The sequence below is a fragment of the Sander vitreus genome, chromosome 8, assembly GCF_031162955.1.
Source record: "Sander vitreus isolate 19-12246 chromosome 8, sanVit1, whole genome shotgun sequence".
NCBI classification, from domain to species: domain Eukaryota; kingdom Metazoa; phylum Chordata; class Actinopteri; order Perciformes; family Percidae; genus Sander; species Sander vitreus.
The window spans coordinates 24690465-24708027 of NC_135862.1; the positions used below are offsets into that span (position 1 = coordinate 24690465).

General features: G+C 40.7%; 1 protein-coding gene across 2 annotated transcripts in view; it reads left to right on the forward strand.

Annotated features, from left to right (window-relative positions):
• btbd11b (BTB (POZ) domain containing 11b) overlaps nucleotides 1-15206 on the forward strand; it is a 77748-nt gene extending 62542 nt beyond the window's left edge. Inside the window, exons 6-17 of one of the 2 annotated variants that reach the window (XM_078257604.1) lie at nucleotides 571-660; nucleotides 2596-2697; nucleotides 5230-5323; nucleotides 5657-5792; nucleotides 7412-7632; nucleotides 7806-7984; nucleotides 9976-10081; nucleotides 11126-11228; nucleotides 11772-11853; nucleotides 11975-12043; nucleotides 12231-12344; nucleotides 14062-15206. In XM_078257604.1, coding sequence (XP_078113730.1) covers nucleotides 571-660; nucleotides 2596-2697; nucleotides 5230-5323; nucleotides 5657-5792; nucleotides 7412-7632; nucleotides 7806-7984; nucleotides 9976-10081; nucleotides 11126-11228; nucleotides 11772-11853; nucleotides 11975-12043; nucleotides 12231-12344; nucleotides 14062-14271 — 1506 coding nt within the window. In that variant the 3' untranslated portion in view covers nucleotides 14272-15206. The remainder of the gene's footprint in view (nucleotides 1-570; nucleotides 661-2595; nucleotides 2698-5229; nucleotides 5324-5656; nucleotides 5793-7411; nucleotides 7633-7805; nucleotides 7985-9975; nucleotides 10082-11125; nucleotides 11229-11771; nucleotides 11854-11974; nucleotides 12044-12230; nucleotides 12345-14061) is intronic. The other variant, XM_078257605.1, reaches the window with a different exon arrangement.
• The last annotated feature ends 2357 nt before the right edge of the window (nucleotides 15207-17563 follow it).

The following is a 17563-nucleotide window of genomic DNA, read 5'->3' on the forward strand; positions in this document are numbered from 1 at the left end:
CAAGGTGCCAGGAGTGGAACTGTCAAAGATACAAGTTTAGAGCAAAAGTTCAACCTTGTTTTGTAATACTTTGTAAAAGTTTAGAGCAAAACTTATAACCAGGGGCGGAGCCAGATGTGCACATTCGGGGCTAAGCCCAAACCCAGGGGGTCAGGGGGGGGGCATGGTGCCCCGCGGAGCTTTTATTTCCAAATTTACGGCAGCTATTTGCACTCTTTTTTTAAGACATTTGATAAGAAATGCCTACAAATATGTACATCATTTGGGAAAACATGATAGTTGCCAAGAAAAATATATCCTCTAGAGCCTTCATCCTATTTAGTATCTAATTGTTCTTTACCAGTTTCATTTGAGCCAGCTACAGCCTCTGAAAGACAGTAAAGTTGGCCAAAAGATTCGGGGCTTCAGAATTCAGAGCTGGAGCCCCAGAAACCTCCCCCCCCCGCTCCGCCCCTGGAAATAACTAAGTGGCACAATTTGGGATTTGATTTTGCCATTTGGTGATTTAATAAAATGAAAAAGTGTTATCATTAACTTCTGCTCTTGTTCTCTCTACCTGTGCTTGTGTAGGGGATGACCCCGCTGATGTACGCCTGTGTCCGTGGAGACGAGGCCATGGTACAGATGCTGCTGGATGCGGGAGCTGATATTAACAGCGAGGTCAGGGCTGATGAAGTTTTTACTGCTATTCTGGTTTAAACATTGGCATGATCAAAGTCAAACAAAGGAAGGATTATCGTTACGTAAAATCAAACAGGGCGGAAGGGAGTACACATTGCCCTTATCAGATAAATAGAAATATCTTAAACTTTAAAAAAATATATATAAATCCACCCAGTGTTTTAAAAAAATGACATATTAGTAGGAGACATCAGCATTGTGTATATTAAGGAGGAGTGACAAGACCTTACAACTTCTGTGTTCTTCAATATGTGCAGTGTTACATATGTTAGTCCTAAAGTTATTTTTTTGTAAGTACCGTGTATTATGTGTGTGGTATTGTATTGGAGAAAACCAATCATGTTGTCTCTCATGTCCCCTTCTTTGTCCTCTCCCATGTGTTGTGATGCTAAATGTATAAGAGCTGGAGATCATGAGGCACTGACTGCTCCGCCACATTCCAGGATATGTAGCAGCGTGCAAACAGATAGAAAATTATATGTGCAACGAAACTCACTTGCATTTGAGTATTTCAAGTGTAAAACATGACGCAGATGTATGTTGCTGAGTCATTATTTCTCCATCAGGGAAAAAAGTGATAAAGATCGCCTGACTTAATGCAAATTGAATTCCTCACAGAGCCTGAGGATTGAGATGGCATCCTTTTTTTGACTCTGTGCAGACTTCAGAGAGATAGTTCAGTTAAAGCCTCATGATTCTGGTCTTCGTTAGTCACCTCAGCAACAGCATGTCCCATCAGCCATTGTGCCAGAGTTTATTTGCAGTCCACTGCATTCATGACCCCTGGCCAAAGCATAAAGCACACTCTGAAATAAAAACACCCAATTTCATATTCTTTTTATGCATCTGGTTTTGAACCTGTTTAGAATTTGAACAGTTAAAGACAAATGTTGTTTGGCTCTGATGTTCCTTTCACCAACTGGGCAGCCTCGAAATGATTCATGTTCTTTAAATCCCCTCAAAGTTAGAGTCATGGGTAACACTTTATAATTCAGCCTGCTATTAATCAGATATCACAATATTCTTGACCAAATACCTCGATATCGATATTGCGGCAATATTCTAGGGTTGACAATTGGTGCTTTAACAAAATATCTTCACACTTAGATTTTAGATAAATAATCATTAGTAATGTGGACATAATGTCTAAGTGGGGAAAAGGCAAATAATAGAACAGCTAAAACAGTCTGGTAAGTTCAGAAAAGTACACCACTTTACTGTAATGCAGCCTGTAAAACCAGTAAAAGACAACACTTATGTCATAATCATGATATTATGATATCCAAAGACAATATCTAGTCTCATATCACGATATCGATATAATATCGATATATTGCCCAGCCCTACGTTATTGTGGAGTTCTGCAGAACATCAGTGTTGTTAAACCATTTCCCCCAAACTTCAGTTCGGTTTCCCAGTCCTGTATCATTTCATCTGCATGTCTCTCTCCTGCCTCCCAGCCAGCCCCCTTGTTACCAAAGCAGCCTGAGGAAAATATGTGCTTTTGTGCTTTGGTCATGTGTCTTATGTATGTCACGCTTTCATTGGGCTTAGCTATCCATTGCAGCCTGACCAGAGAGATGAGCCTTAGAGAGGTCAGGTCAGAGCCCTGTCAGAAAAAAAACCCCACTTAAAGATCAGAGAGGAACCATTAGGACGAGGCCTAACTAGGTAGATCAATCCATCGTGTTCATTAGAAGGCGAACAAAGTGACAGGATGCCCTGTGCAGCCCCAGGGTTCCTGGTTAATTACTCTAGTTTCTCCTGTAGAGCTTCCTTCCCTCCCTCTCCTCCCTGCAGCTGATTGTCTTGTGCTCCTTAGGCCATGCAGTAGTTTTAATGGCTTCGTTATCTCTCTCCCTCACCTTTCTCACTCCTACCTACCCAACCCACCTACCTGTGTCCCTTCCCCAGGTGCCAAACTCAGTGCACAAGCACCCCTCAGTCTTTCCCGAAATGCGGCAGGCGACGCCCCTCACTTTCGCTGTGTTACACGGACATGTGCCTGTGGTGCAGGTAGTGACGTCCTCTCTCACCTCTAATTCTCTTATCATGGCCTCTCGTTGTGCTTCAGCTCATGGTTGGTCATCATTGTCATTTTTGTCATCAAAGCTTCTTGGTGGTGATGATGATAATGGTTCTCCACTACGAGTGTTCTCCTGTCTCTCTTTTTTTTGTTTTCATTTGATGCTGTTTGTGTGATGTACAAATTGGTCTTTGTATCTTTTAAAGAGGGTGTTTATCCAGTCAACCTTTAGGTCTGAACAATTGTGTTGAACATGGCCTCCTGTCAATTTCCATTTTTGAGCAAATGGATCAGACGGCATTTAGCGAGTGGAAAGTGGAAACACAGCAGTTTAATTGTTATCGAACCCATTTAACTAATTCAGTTTGTCCTCCAAATGATCCGTTTGAAATCATTCAATTGTAATGGAAAATGTTTAAGCCATGTGACGCCACAATTTCCTCTCTCAGAACTAAAAGAAAGAATGAAGTTAAAAAGATTAAATGTTGATTAAAACCATTAAGTGTATTGCAGTTAAATATGTAATAATTTCACACTCAATTTTCCAAGATATTAAAGGTGCAGTATGTAATACTGACAGCTAGTGTTTAAAATAGTTACTGCAGTCTCTGGAGAGAGTCGTCTTCCCCGCCCCCTCCTCCCCAGAAGTTCACAGAGGTTGCCAGGCTGAGACCGCAGCATCCATAACAATGTTGCTAGACGCTTGTCTCACATAGCCAGACATTACTTCACAGCACAGCGGAGTAGCTAACGTTAGATGCTGGCTATATTGACATGAAAGCCCAGTCTCACGTGGAGCTCTGTACCCAACTGACAGGCACACTTTTTCGACTTAAAATTACGGTAGGAAACGCAAAAAACACAACAACCTTGCCGTCCTCTCCATCTGACGGACAGACACACTTCCTCTGCTTAGAATTAGCTACGGTAGGAACCGCTAAAAATAACACTACCTTGCCGTCCTCTCCACCCGACTGAACATACTTTATTGGCTTAGAATTACGGCAACAATCGCTAAACACACTGCAAACTCATGGTCCTCTTTTCCCGATTTACAGCCCCCCTCTCTTGGCTTAAAATAACTCACCGTTGTCAGCTACGGCTGCTGAACAGGCTACACGTTGTAAACAGGCGTGGCCCGCTTGCCTGGTCCTCTGGTAACGTTAGCAGTTAGCAGGGTTAGCATGGCGGCGTTAGCCAGGACCAGTCGGGATCACTTTACTGGCTGTGTCTCAATGGTTTTTGCGAGTAACCAACTCGAGTACTCTAGCTATATAATTCAGTGGGAGTACACAAATGTAGAAATTACATAAAATGCCTGTGATAAATTACCCTGAAGCTAACGCTTACCTGTTCAGGAGGAAATTAGCCAACTCGGCGTCCTTTTGGGCTCTAAGCTGTCTTTCAAATACATCTTTTACCCGGGGTTTGTTATGTCTCTTGTCACGCAACTGTTAGAAACATGCCGGTATTTTTAGGTCGGGTAGAATCTATCTCCGTTGATCCTGTTTGTTTGTTTGCTGCTTTCATTGCTGTGCTAACGTTGCAGCTAAAGCACGCTGGGTACACGTTTTTACAGGTATATCTGGCCTGGCTGTCAAACTGGGCAGTTGATAACAACACACAAGCCAAAACACAAACAGATATTCCGTCACGGAATGGAAATTCCAAAAGGAGAAAATACTGGCATTAGCATTGTTGTCAGACAAGATAGTATTTCAATTTAGCATTGGGGTCATTTTTGGATTTATTACATGAAAAAAGCATTACATATTAGACCTTTAATTTTAAATGTTCATTGTATTAGTATTGTATTATGTGACATAAAGTTATGAGATTCAGGAGCTTGTTTAGGTTATTCTCTCAGTTACAAATTGTTCCCCAGATAGATCTGCAACATAATTTATCATATACAAGATAATTTGTCTTTCACCCAGTATGAGCAGTGTTACTTAAAAAAAGATCATTATAAATGCAGTATAAAATAAGCAGATTTTAAAACAGATTTGTGAGTCTATTTAGCCTACTGTCAAAATGTGGCTCATAGTTATTACTGCTGCATTTGCATTTAAAAATATCCGCAAACATCTAAATATTAATTTGACATTTTGGGAAATAGGCTTATTTACATTTTTCAGGGACTTAGATAAAAATATTTATAGTGGTCATCAATCTTTTCATCCAACTCTCTGCAAGCAAATGTGTAAAGTGTATTTCCCAAATCTTTTCCTTTAAATGATGTAAACATAAAAAATTCAATTTGAATCTGAAGTTTAAAGGATTTGTGAAAGTAAAAGCTGTACAGGCAGTGTAAAAGTTAAATATTAACTATTCCCTATACTGATTTTTGCATGAAACAGACAACAGATGAGCTGAATTCTAGACTGACTTTATTAGCCAACCGACTCTTCCGCTTCTCCTCACCCTCTCTTTCTCTCTCTCTCTCTCTCTCTCTCTCTCTCTCTCTCTCTCTCTCTCTCTCTCCCATCGTGCCCCTCCGTGTCCCCACCCGACCTCTGCAGCTGCTGCTGGATGCCAAAGCCAACGTGGAAGGGTCCCTGCAGGATGGGATGGAGAACTACACAGAGACCCCGCTGCAGCTGGCTGCTGCAGCAGGTATACAGAGACACAGCGTGACTCCCATCCTCTGCCTCCTGTCCAACTGTATTATAGCAAGCTGACAACACCAGCTGGCCATCTATAACCAGCTGATAACAACACCTGACTGTCAGCATGATCATGGGCTGAGTTATGACTTCAGAGTCATATTTATCCTGGGGGCTGGAAAAATAAAGACAAATAGAGACATGCATGCAGAATGATGATCGAATGTTTGCATCACCCTCATTTTTCTGCCTTAATCCTATTGTGTGTGTGTGTGTGTGTGTGTGTGTGTGTGTGTGTGTGTGTGTATATAAACTCTGCCAATCCTTTTTTTTGTGTTCACAGGTAACTTTGAGCTAGTGAGTTTGCTGCTGGAGCGGGGGGCAGACCCAATGGTGGGAACCATGTATCGCAATGGCATCTCCACCGCACCGCAGGGAGACATGAACTCCTACAGTCTGGCAGCAGCTCACGGACACAGGTGGGTTACACACACACACACACACACACATTCATGTTCCATCATGAGTACACACTCCGGAGTGAATAAACAGAGGATACACAAGTACGCTCTGTTTGTACTGTGTATTTAGCATATAATCTTGTTTATGCTCAAACATAATCTCAACAGAGCATGTTCATGAATTTGACACCCTGTCTGTTGAACTGGTTTGTGTCATTATATGTTAAATACTGTAGGACTAATTGCACTTATTGTGTGTTTTCTTATGTTTTTGCTGCTGTTCCTCTTCACTTAACTTTTTGTTTGAGATGGTACAACATTGAGACTAAAAACAGTACAACCATCTTGAATGTATGAAAATTAAGACTTAATAAAATACAGTGGGGTCTCAATGGGCCGCACATTACAGCCCTTAAACGACATTTCAACATTTTGAAATTCATGAACTTCCTTAACCTTAGTCCTCTTCACATTCAGTGTGTTGCAAGTATTGTGGGAATCTTTGTCCATTTGCCTAGACCATAACAGTTCAACATGTTAGTTTTCTTCTTTTGTTAATAATTCATAAACATGTATGCAGAATCATTTTTGGTAATGCATTTTACAGAGCCTCTACATGTTCAGCTGATCTGCTTTGTACTTACTAAAAGACTCTATGTTATGCTGGCATTTCATTATAATTAATTGAAAGAGTGCCAATAATACTGTGTATGTTTTCCCAATGATGAGTGACAAATTACATTGTTCTTTCCTTGAAACTTCTTGCAGTTTATGATGAATTTATATAATATTTTGAAATGCTGCTTTAAAACAGAGCATTGTCTAATATTCCCTTATGAGTTTTTGTTTGTTGGGCAATTTCCACCACACCTGGTACATGACACCAGTGTATTTAACTCTATTTGGCAAGAATACACCAGGTACATTGGGTTGGGCTGCTATTTATGAGATGCAAGCCAATAAATCAAAGAATAGGCACGGTCTATCACAGTGGCACTCACTCACTGACTTTTTATCCGATTTTCACAAAAGGACACAGATATTGGTGACAGAAGCTTTCCTAATGAGATGTATTCAAGTTGGTCCACATGAAGGACCAAACTAATTGAAAATGTGTCTCTGTAATTGCACCATAGAAATTAAAAACATAATTTGAACCTAATAGGTGGGTTTAAATATGTTTTAAGTTTTGGTCGAGTCCCTTAAACCTGTTTAACACCAATTAAAATAGATTGTCCATTCTACAAACCGACAATTCTTTGTAAGCCTTTCAAGATATATATATATGTGCCTATTTGCATAAAATGATAAACTTTTGCCCTAAGGATTTGTTTTGTTTGTTTATATGCACTAAGCATTTGTTTATCAAACCTTACTTGTTAATTAAAACTGAGCTATATGCAGCAATAACAATTAAAGCTGTGAGACATTTAATTTCAGATCGCCATGGTCTATCATAACTCAGTGACAGTCATATCACTTTTCATTATTAATATGTATAATAATCCAAATGCACCTGTTTGCCACATGTGGCCGGGAGACTCAATGCAATAAAAAGCAATTAAATAGAGCCCTTTAATCTGTACCGACCAATCAAATTAAATGTTGCTTTTGTTTTTGTGCTTTTTTTCTACTAGAAATGTGTTTCGTAAGCTGCTGTCCCATACAGAGAAAGGGAAAGGGGACGTCTTATCCCTGGAAGAGATTCTGGCAGAGGGTTCGGAGCTGGAAGGTAGAAGTCCGTCTCAGATTGACCTGATACGAACTGGGAAGGCCAAACTTAAAGCCCTGAAAGAAGCCATGTACCATAGTGCAGAACATGGGCACGTGGACATCACCATAGATATACGGAGCCTCGGTTAGTTTCTGTGAACACTCTCTAAAACATACCTATGCGTTTTCTACAGTATCACATTCTGTATGCAACATTTAAACCTTCTTTTTGCGTGTGTGTGTGTGTGTGTGTGTGTGTGTGTGTGTGTGTGTGTATTAAATGATTAATGCGTGTATACCTGTGTAATTATTTCCCAGGGGTTCCGTGGACTTTGCACACTTGGATGGAGTCTCTGCGCACATGTTTCCATCAGCACCGCCGACCTCTGATCCAGGGTCTTCTGAAAGAGTTCAGCTGCATTGAGGAAGAGGAGTACACTGAGGAGCTCATCACGCTTGGCCTGCCTCTCATGTTCCAGATCCTCAGAGCCAGCAAGGTACCGCACTGTCTGTGTCACCTGTTAAATCACTGTGGATTCAGCTGTGTGAGGTACCACTTCATATACAACATGTAATTGTTCCTCCAAGGCTATACTCTTTATCTTTTAAAATATTTACATCTTTATTCTTCTTCTATGCTTTCAAACATATCTGCTCTGCTCACTGAGCTCTTCTCTTTTTGTATGATTGTCATTAGGTAGTCAGGTCATCAGCTTCACAGAGACTGACAGACCCCCAGAGGCCTACTCAATATCAATAACCTAAGATGATAATGACTTTTGACAGGCCTCCTCGCTCTTCTCTGTTGCTGCTCATTAGATCAGGGCCCTGTCTCATTACTTAAGCTCATGATCCCCATGGTAGGCCATATTAGATTTAAAACAGCACATCATTGTCCCGTCTGTCACTTCTGTTTGTTTTGCCTTCTTAGCCTTTACGTAGTACTGTACTGCCCTGCCAGCGTGCTAAATTGTGCTGTCATTGCTGATATCACAAAAAAACACTGCAGTGTGCGCACACACACACACACACACACACACACACACAGACAGACACACACACACACACACACACACACATGCACACACACACACACACACACACACACACACACACACACACACACACACATACACATGCATACACATGCACACACACACACACACACACTCATACCCTCAGGCCCATCCTAGCCTTCAGTGGATTGCTGCGGTGTCAGTCCTTGTCTCTGTCTTTGCTGATGTATGGTGGGGACAGTGAACCTCATCTCTATGAGGGCCTCAGGGACCCCTGGCACTGTGTGCTCCACTATGAGGGCCTGAGACATCAAGGTAGGGCCGCTCATCTTTCATTGTCTGCTGTCCTCGGCCCACTGAACCCTACCTTCAACAATTTACTGTACTTATACAGTTCAGTTTACAGTAATTCAGTTAAGTTCAGTTAAGTTTGATTCCATTCAATTCATGTAAATTCAATATTTTTTTTTAACTGATCTATCTATCTATCTATCTATCTGCCTATCTATCTATCTATCTGCCTATCTGTCTCTCTATCTATCTATCTATCTATCTATCTATCTATCTATCTATCCATCTGCCTATCTATCTATCTATCTATCTATCTATCTGCCTATCTGTCTATATATCTATCTATCTATCTATCTATCTGCCTATCTGTCTATCTATATATCTATCTATCTATCTATCTATCTGCCTATCTGTCTATCTATATATCTATCTATCTATCTATCTGCCTATCTGTCTATCTATCTATCTATCTATCTATCTATCTATCTATCTATCTATCTATCTATCTATCTATCTAGCTCATGTTTTCACACATTGTGTCTGGCGAGTGAATGTGGGGGAAATTGCAGAAATGCACATTTGTCCCAGGTGGAATAGGTGGCTGTTACAGTAATAGCTGTTTGTTGGCGTCATGCTTCAGTAAGAGCAAGCAGCCTGACTGCACACGTGGGGCTTGTAGTGTCGCGCACGGTTGCTGCAGCTGAATGGCCCTGTCCCCTCCTTCTCCCTCAGTTTTAGCACCGCACACACACACAAGAGCAAAGTTAGGTGTAAGAGGATCTCACTCTCCCGTCTCTCTCTTTCTCACACTGCTACAGTAGCTTGGCCTGTCATGGTGTTCCCCATTACAGTAATCTCTGAGGGACTGAGGGTGTAAGAAATCAGCCTGATATTCATCTGATCCCCTTTCAAAGGTGTGAGATAGCCACAAACATGTGGCGTATTGAACTAACCATTTGAATAAAGTGAATGCTGAGCGTGATACAAGGCTGCAGAAGTTAAACCGCTCTCAATGTGCTGATAATTGTGTTGGGGATGTTTGTGTAGGAGAGGAGCACTAAAATAGGTACTTGAGTTATTGCGTAACATGAACTCCTGGATGTTGGCTGAGCACTGCCCGCCCAAGCAGCTCTCCTCACCCTCTGATGTTTTGTTCCTCTTTTGTGTCTGTGTTTTGTCAGAATGAGGTGATTAGCCAGCAGCTGTCTGCGATCTTCACACAGTGTTACGGTCCTTACCCCATCCCCAAACTGGCAGAGATCAAGAGGAAGCAGACGGCACGCCTGGGTGAGGGCCGGTCTATTTAATTATTTTCAATGCAATATCTAAACAATTTTTTTTAAATACAGCATTAAGGCAGCACAAGCACTATTTTTGTTTTTGAGTCAGCTGTAACGTACTTGGAAATGCATAATGCGGTAAAATGCAAAGTGCACATAACACCATCTAGTGTTCAGAGACTGGAATAGAAAAAAGTAGCTGAAATGTGTCTAGAATAGAGAGATCTTCAACAGGGGGTCCGGGGCCCCTAGGGGGTCTTTAAGAGTTACTGCAGGAGGGACACCAAATATTGTTAGTTTTTTTTATATATTTTTTTTTTATACTTTGCACATCTATAACGTGAGACAGGTGCGTTTGGAGGGGGAAAAGTTAGTCAAAAGTTGTAAAGAAACTCCCGCACACTGTCTAACTTGCAAAAAATAAATTTTGATAGTAGGCAACAATTCAATACTAGACCATCAGACAATTAATGAAGGGAGGTTTTTTTTTTTTTACTTTTGAAAGTTTTTTCAAAAATTCAAATGTCTTAACATGAATCCAACAAAAAATATAAATTTCAGTTTGTGAAAATAAAACACATTGATGATAAGCCTACTGGCAATAGGTAAGGTAGTCACTAAGGTAGCCATGCACAGATCCAGTTAATCCTAAGGATTTACTGTGCCACATGTTTTACATTAAAACATGATTTATAAAATCATACCAACAATTATTTTAATAGCTTAGTATTCTATGCACTAAAAAGGTATGTAAAAAGGCTTTAGGCCACCCTACACATTATTGAAGGCCGAGTTTAATATGCAACTACATTTTAAACAATAGGCTATATGTAGTAGGGGGTCCCTGCTTCTCTTCTGGTTTCTCTCTCAGTTAGGGGTCCTTGGCTTAAAAAACGTTAAAGACCCCTGCTGTAGAATGGCCATTAAGGCACACCCCATGTGCAACATGGCATGTGTGTGTGTGTGTGTGTGTGTGTGTGTTTGTGTGTGTGTGTTGTTTTTTTTCGATAATCAGAAAAACATCAAGATTTTCTGGCCACGTGTTTTTCAGATCCTCACTTCCTGAACAATAAAGAGATGTCAGATGTGACCTTTTTGGTGGAAGGGAAGCCTTTTTATGCCCACAAAGTCCTGCTCTTCACAGCTTCCAGCAGGTACACTCACTTTAACATTTACATGCTTTGAAATGCACAAGTACAGTAATATGTATCTACAGTCATTTTTCTAACATTGCATTCTGCTGTACATTATATGGTGACTCCATTAACTCTCTGAATTGTGTAACTGTATATTTTAATATAAAAAAGATAGATAAATTCATACAGCAATGACTAAACATTTGACATGCTGTTGAGATGTGATGTCAGTACTGTACATTTGTTCCTGATGATCCATAAAGTTATAGATTGGACGTCCATTTCACTCTCATGTCATGCTACATTAATGATAACCAATCAGTCCTGTCATTAACATAATGTCCTCAGAGAAAACATAAAATAACTTCAAATAAAACTATCCCATTGCTGTACAGTGACTTACAGCTTCTCCTTCCATGCTATAAGCTACTGTATATTATTAAGATTTATTCCCATTCACAGAGCGTTATATGAAATAAATGTGAATAAAACACACCAAAGACTGGGTTACACCAACGCTTATCCTTTCAGTTTTTACGTTCTCTTTTTCTTTCTGTCAAGGTTTAAATCTCTACTAGCGAACAGACCTTGCGGAGAAAACACGTGCATTGAAATCAGCAATGTTAAATATCACATTTTTCAGGTAATGTAAACGGGGGCACTTTTGAATCATGCTTGAAACACACTTTCATACTCCTTCCTTCATAAATTCATAATGGATTCATCCTTGTATGTAAGCTGCAATATGTGTCTTCTCTTTTCAGCTGGTGATGCAGTATCTCTACTGTGGCGGGACAGAAGCTCTGCACATCAGGAACACTGACATTATGGAGGTTAGGTTGTTATTACAGCGTTCACTGCAACTACTTAAGGTCACATACGGATATTGCACTGTTCACGTTTTACAGTAATGTCTGTGATAGAATACAAAACAGGTTGTAAACTTTAATTTGAGTTGAATGTGTGTGTGTGTGTGTGTGTGTGTGTGTGTGTGTGTGTGTGTGTGTGTGTGTTTTTCAGCTTCTGTCTGCAGCCAAGTTCTTCCAGCTGGAGGCGCTGCAGAGGCACTGTGAGATTATCTGCACCAAGAACATTAACACTGAAACATGTGTGGAGATCTACAACCACACCAAGGTGCAAAAATAGAATAGAATGAATACATGCAATCTAATAATACTACTGGACAGTGCAGAAAACAAGCTATGCTACATAGCAATTTCAGGTGGTTTGGAGAGAAAATATCCACTAAATGGAACTATTGTTGCACATTAAAGCTATAGTGCGTCATTTCTGTGTCCCCTATGAGGAATTCAAAGTAACAACAATTCTGTCGGTGCATCCACATGATACAAGTCTTCCGTGATTGCGCTTCACCCCAAGCCCTCCTCCATGCAGTAGCTACGTAGTCAAGGAGGACATGGAGGATTAAAAAAACATAGGGTGACCAGATTTCCCAGAACTAAAACCGGGACACTTTGCGCGTGACTGTAGTGCTCGTGCACGCACATGCTTTTTAACGTGAACGTGCCAGCCCAGGTCAGACATAGACACAGACAGATTAGACACAGTTTTGCCAACAGCACACATAGGCCTACTACTTACAACATAACGGGGTATCTCAGTTAATATTCATGAATTTTCTTGGTATGTAGCCTACATATCTAAGAAATAATATTAAAAGCCATTGAGTGAGTTTCGTGTGGGACCAACTGTACCTAATGCTTTAGTTGATGTGTTGTTCATGTATGAGGTCACGAATGAGACTATGAATACGTCAGTTCCTGATGATTCATGGGATATTCAGGAATGCAGTAACACATAAATCATTAATTACATAATACATATGCCTACATCAATTAATGCATGCATGAATTCATGATAATTTATGTACCCTTACCGTAAAGTGTTACCAGTGTTATTCTAACCAACAACACACACACACACACACACACACACGTAATCTCATTTGATAGAGCAGATAGCTTCCCTATTGGAAACATTAATTCTGTATATTTGTTAGAGGAGTGAATTTGCTCAAGAATCAATTTGTTGGCTGAAAGCCTACTGTGAAATTGCGCACAAGTCTAGTAGCGTATTTAAGGTGGGAATGGTCATGCGGTTCCTCTCGTCAGTCTATGTGTCGTTCATGAGCGAAAAGATCCGCTCAACGGGAGTATTTGTGCCCGCTAGACACATGGCGAACTGACAAAGGAGACCTACATTTTTGAACGGAATCTCCCTGCTTTTGAAATGCGCGAACATTTCCACCCAGCGCTCGTCCGCTGATTTTCCAGCGGACCTGGAGGGACTGGTTAAAACGAAACAGATAAGAAGAGGCATTGCGACAATCTTTACAAATATGCATTGTAATGCTGGCTGCACATATTATGCAGACGCAGACCACTACGGTTGACCGACACACACACACATTGTTAAACTCATACGCTGGACGCTTTATCAGTCTTTCTACATGGGTTTAGTTAATGATCTGGCTATAATAAGACCACGTCGGCTATGTAATCGCTGACAACCGGGACAATTTCATAGTGTTTGGTGTAAACTGTAAAAAACATGATGAACTCTTTAAAAGAGGTAATTATCTTTACTCAATTTTTCTGCGTGTGAAAGTCACCGGAATGCACCAATTTCTAAATACAGCCATGCTGAGAAATACAGAGAGAGTTTTGTGGAGCCGATACTCTTATTAAGCTTTGAATCAACTCATTTGGCAGTGGCTTGAATGTTTTAATCATTATTATAAAAAAGTTTTAAGTTTGAGCCAGAAATTTGATCTGTAATATCTTGAAAATGTGTTTTCAGTGATAAACAACCATGTTTTTTTTTCCAACAGTTTCTTGGTGCTCCAGACTTGGAGTCCTATATAGAAGGCTACTTCCTCAAGAACATGTTAATCCTGATTGAGTTGGAGCCATTCAAACAGCTGCTGTACGACGTGCCTCCAGATAGCCCCGGCTGTGACATCCTGCAAGACCTGGAGAAAACCCTGGCCGTCCGCATCCAGTCCATCCACCTGTCCTCCTCCAAGGGATCCATCGTCTGATCTCCTGACCTTTCTGAACACAGGAACATGACTCGTGCTGACTCAGACGTGACACTGTATTGAGATGAAAAGACTTGGGGGCTGTCCAGTTACGATCTCTGTGAAGCTCATCAGTTGCTAATGCTTCTTGTTATCCTAGCACAGATGGTCTGTCAGTCTGTCTACCATGTTGATATCTGTCAACTATGAATTACAGTAACATACAATGGGGTTGGGTACCGAAACCCGGTTCCACTATGGAACCGGTTCCTACGCAACCGGTAGGAATCGGACCGGATTAGAACGCAAATTTCAGTTCCTCATTTCGGTTCCACTTAATGTGTCGACTGAAATATTTTCCCTCTGTTGCTCTGAAACGGACGTAAAAATATCACACTTTCTCTGTAGTCTACCGTTAGCTAGCTACCGTAAATGTAGGCTACTTTTAAAATGCCGTATTTTCCCTCTGGGCTCACCAAAACGGACGTAAAAGCATATTAACCGTTCAACTTTTCAATTTTTCAAGAATCAGTTTAGGAATCTGAATCGTTGTAAAAGTACCGGTTTGGCATCGGAATCGTAAAAATCCAAACAATACCCAACCCTAGTCATAAGATAGCTGTATTATGACACAATTTGCCAATAACATCACATCAGTGTAACAATGTCCCTCATTCAGTAAGACTTTCTCAGCAAGTAGTACAGTCTGCTTGTTACATGTTGAACCGAATGGATCAGGTGGGACTATGGAAATTTAGACGAAGAGTTGCAACCAACTGCAACAGTTAGAACATCTGAATACACAATTACAATGTGTTCAGACTATGGACCACCTCATCGCAGTGTGATAAGCTATCAGTGTATCCCTTGCTGGCTTCGTGAGGAAGAACTGTGGCCTCATGCTGTGATTATTTGCTTAAACATATGGACCTGTACAGTGTAATTCATTTGTATATTTGTCGGTCATTTTACATTATCTGTGCTGATTACTCTTTAAAGCCAAACAAGACAAACAACTGGGAAGTACCTGTAATGTAACTGATGCAAAAGAGGGATTTTCACCACGTAACTTTGGGCAACTGGGTAGGAAAGACCTTCCTCCCCTATACTGTGTAAATATTGTTCATAAAAAACAGAGCTATTGATAATGTAAGTTAATGTATATATACAGTATATATATATATATATATCCAAATCGTGTGTCTTACTGTTGGATATTACTGTAAAAAGAAGAAGCTCATCTTTAAAATATCTGTGTTTAAATGTTGCATGTCAGAGGGATGACTGTGTCTTCTGTTTTTTTCTGTTGGAGGATTACATTGAGGAGCTGCTTTCACACTGATACGGCTGAAAATTGGGCAGGGATATTTCTGTCATCAGCATGGGTTACTAAATGTGTAAAAGTCAAATGGTGTCGTCATTTCGAGTGTAAGAGGCTCCAGGCCTGGTTAGTCCTGAACTGGGAACAATTTTGGTGTCAGCTGTTCTCCAGGGATTGTGAAACCACAATACTTATATGTGTGACTTGATATATCTTTCCTTTATAAAGATTAGTATAAAGAATACTAATATATAAATCCGCTCATATATTCTACAGTCTCTCAAAACCATCCTCGAGGGGACAAATTATACTGTTTGATGCCAAATTCTGAAGCCTGTCCTTTTATTATTCAGCTACGTTATGTCTCAGCTGGAAGGTGGTTTCATGTAGCACTTGGCTGCACACAAGCCAATGTAAACTTGGATAGGCTATAGCCTGAAATCAATGAAAAAAAGAAAAGAAACTTGAACAAGTCATTCTCAGCAGACTAATTTATGGAACCCCAAAACTGACAGAATGGTGTAATAATCAGCCATTCAATCACGGCATATTGTTGTAAACTCTTCGAACTAGCGGAAGCATTTTAGTTGGTAAGCTAACACCAACAAAGCTAGCTTGCTAATGCTACTTGGAAGTTTTCCAGACACATGCGTCTATCTTAATAATTATTTTCATCTATAGCCTAAATGCATGACTTTTTTCTTGATCAAGGTACCACGATGGAAGTCTAAGACGTCTTGACCATTTGGATATGTGCATCATTTGATGTGTATACAAACAAACCACAACCTTTCAATTAGCCTTAGCTAGCTAACTTAGGTTGTGTCCAAAAAAACACTCCCTTGTTCATAGGCGGCGGGTGAGGTGGAGGTTTGGGTAGGCTAATGGTACAGATCCATTTGACCTTGCGATGCTTCTGTCGCACCACGCTCCACTCTATCCGTGCGTTTATGGACATCGGAAAAACGTTTTTCCGAGTGAAAACGTCATCATTCACGTCCCTTTCTGTGGGAATCAGAGGTGGGAAACTCGGGCCAGATTTTGCTAACCGAGTTTCCCAGTGAGAGAGAGAGAAGGAGAGGGAAAGAGAGAGAGAGAAAAAGAGAGAGAGCGAAAGAGAGAGAGAAAAAGAGAAAAGAGACAGGGAGAGAGAGAGAGGGAAAGAGAGAGGGAGAGAGAGAGGGAGAGAGAGAGAGAGAGAGAGAGAGAGGGGAGGGAAAGAGAGAGGGAGAGGGAGAGAGAGGGACAAAGAGAGAGAGAGAGAGAGAGAGAGGGGGGGGGGAGAGAGAGAGAGAGGGGGGAAGAGAGAGGGAGAGAGAGAGAGAGAGAGAGAGAGAGAGAGAGAGAGAGAGAGAGAGAGAGAGAATGAAAGAGAGAGGAAGAGAAAGACAGCGACTTCCAATTGCTACTAGTGGCTAAGTGTCTTGCTCAGGGACATATTGGTTGTTGTATCGCAGTTTTAAGTCCACTCCTGAATCAACCATTCCCCCTTTCCCGACACTGCCTTTGAATTCCATGACAGCCAAACAGACGAACACAGAGAGCGGCAGGGGCTCAAGGGGAAAAAAAGGGCATATAGTTAATGAATAAGTATTTATTTGAAATTTAAACAGAACATTTAATTTATTAACACAACTCTGACTACCTTATTACCAATTCATTTTATTTACCTTACGCAATTGTTTAATAAGTATTCACCAGGTTAATCACAAACAGTAAAGGAAACTCTGCCACAATGTGCATGTTTTCTATGCCAGTGGTTCCCAACCTGGGGGGCGGCAAAGATCACGGGGGGGCGCAAGTCTTTATCTGGTTTGAGGTTTATGATAATACACTAGAATATATAATGTATACAAAAGTCTGTATAAAAACTATATATTTTTGTTCTCGCTTAAAATTGTAGGCAGGCTACTTAGTAGGCCAAACCTCCGGGACCTCTTAACCTGGGACCCTTGCTGTCATCAGGTCAGCTGTTAGCTGCTATCATCCTCA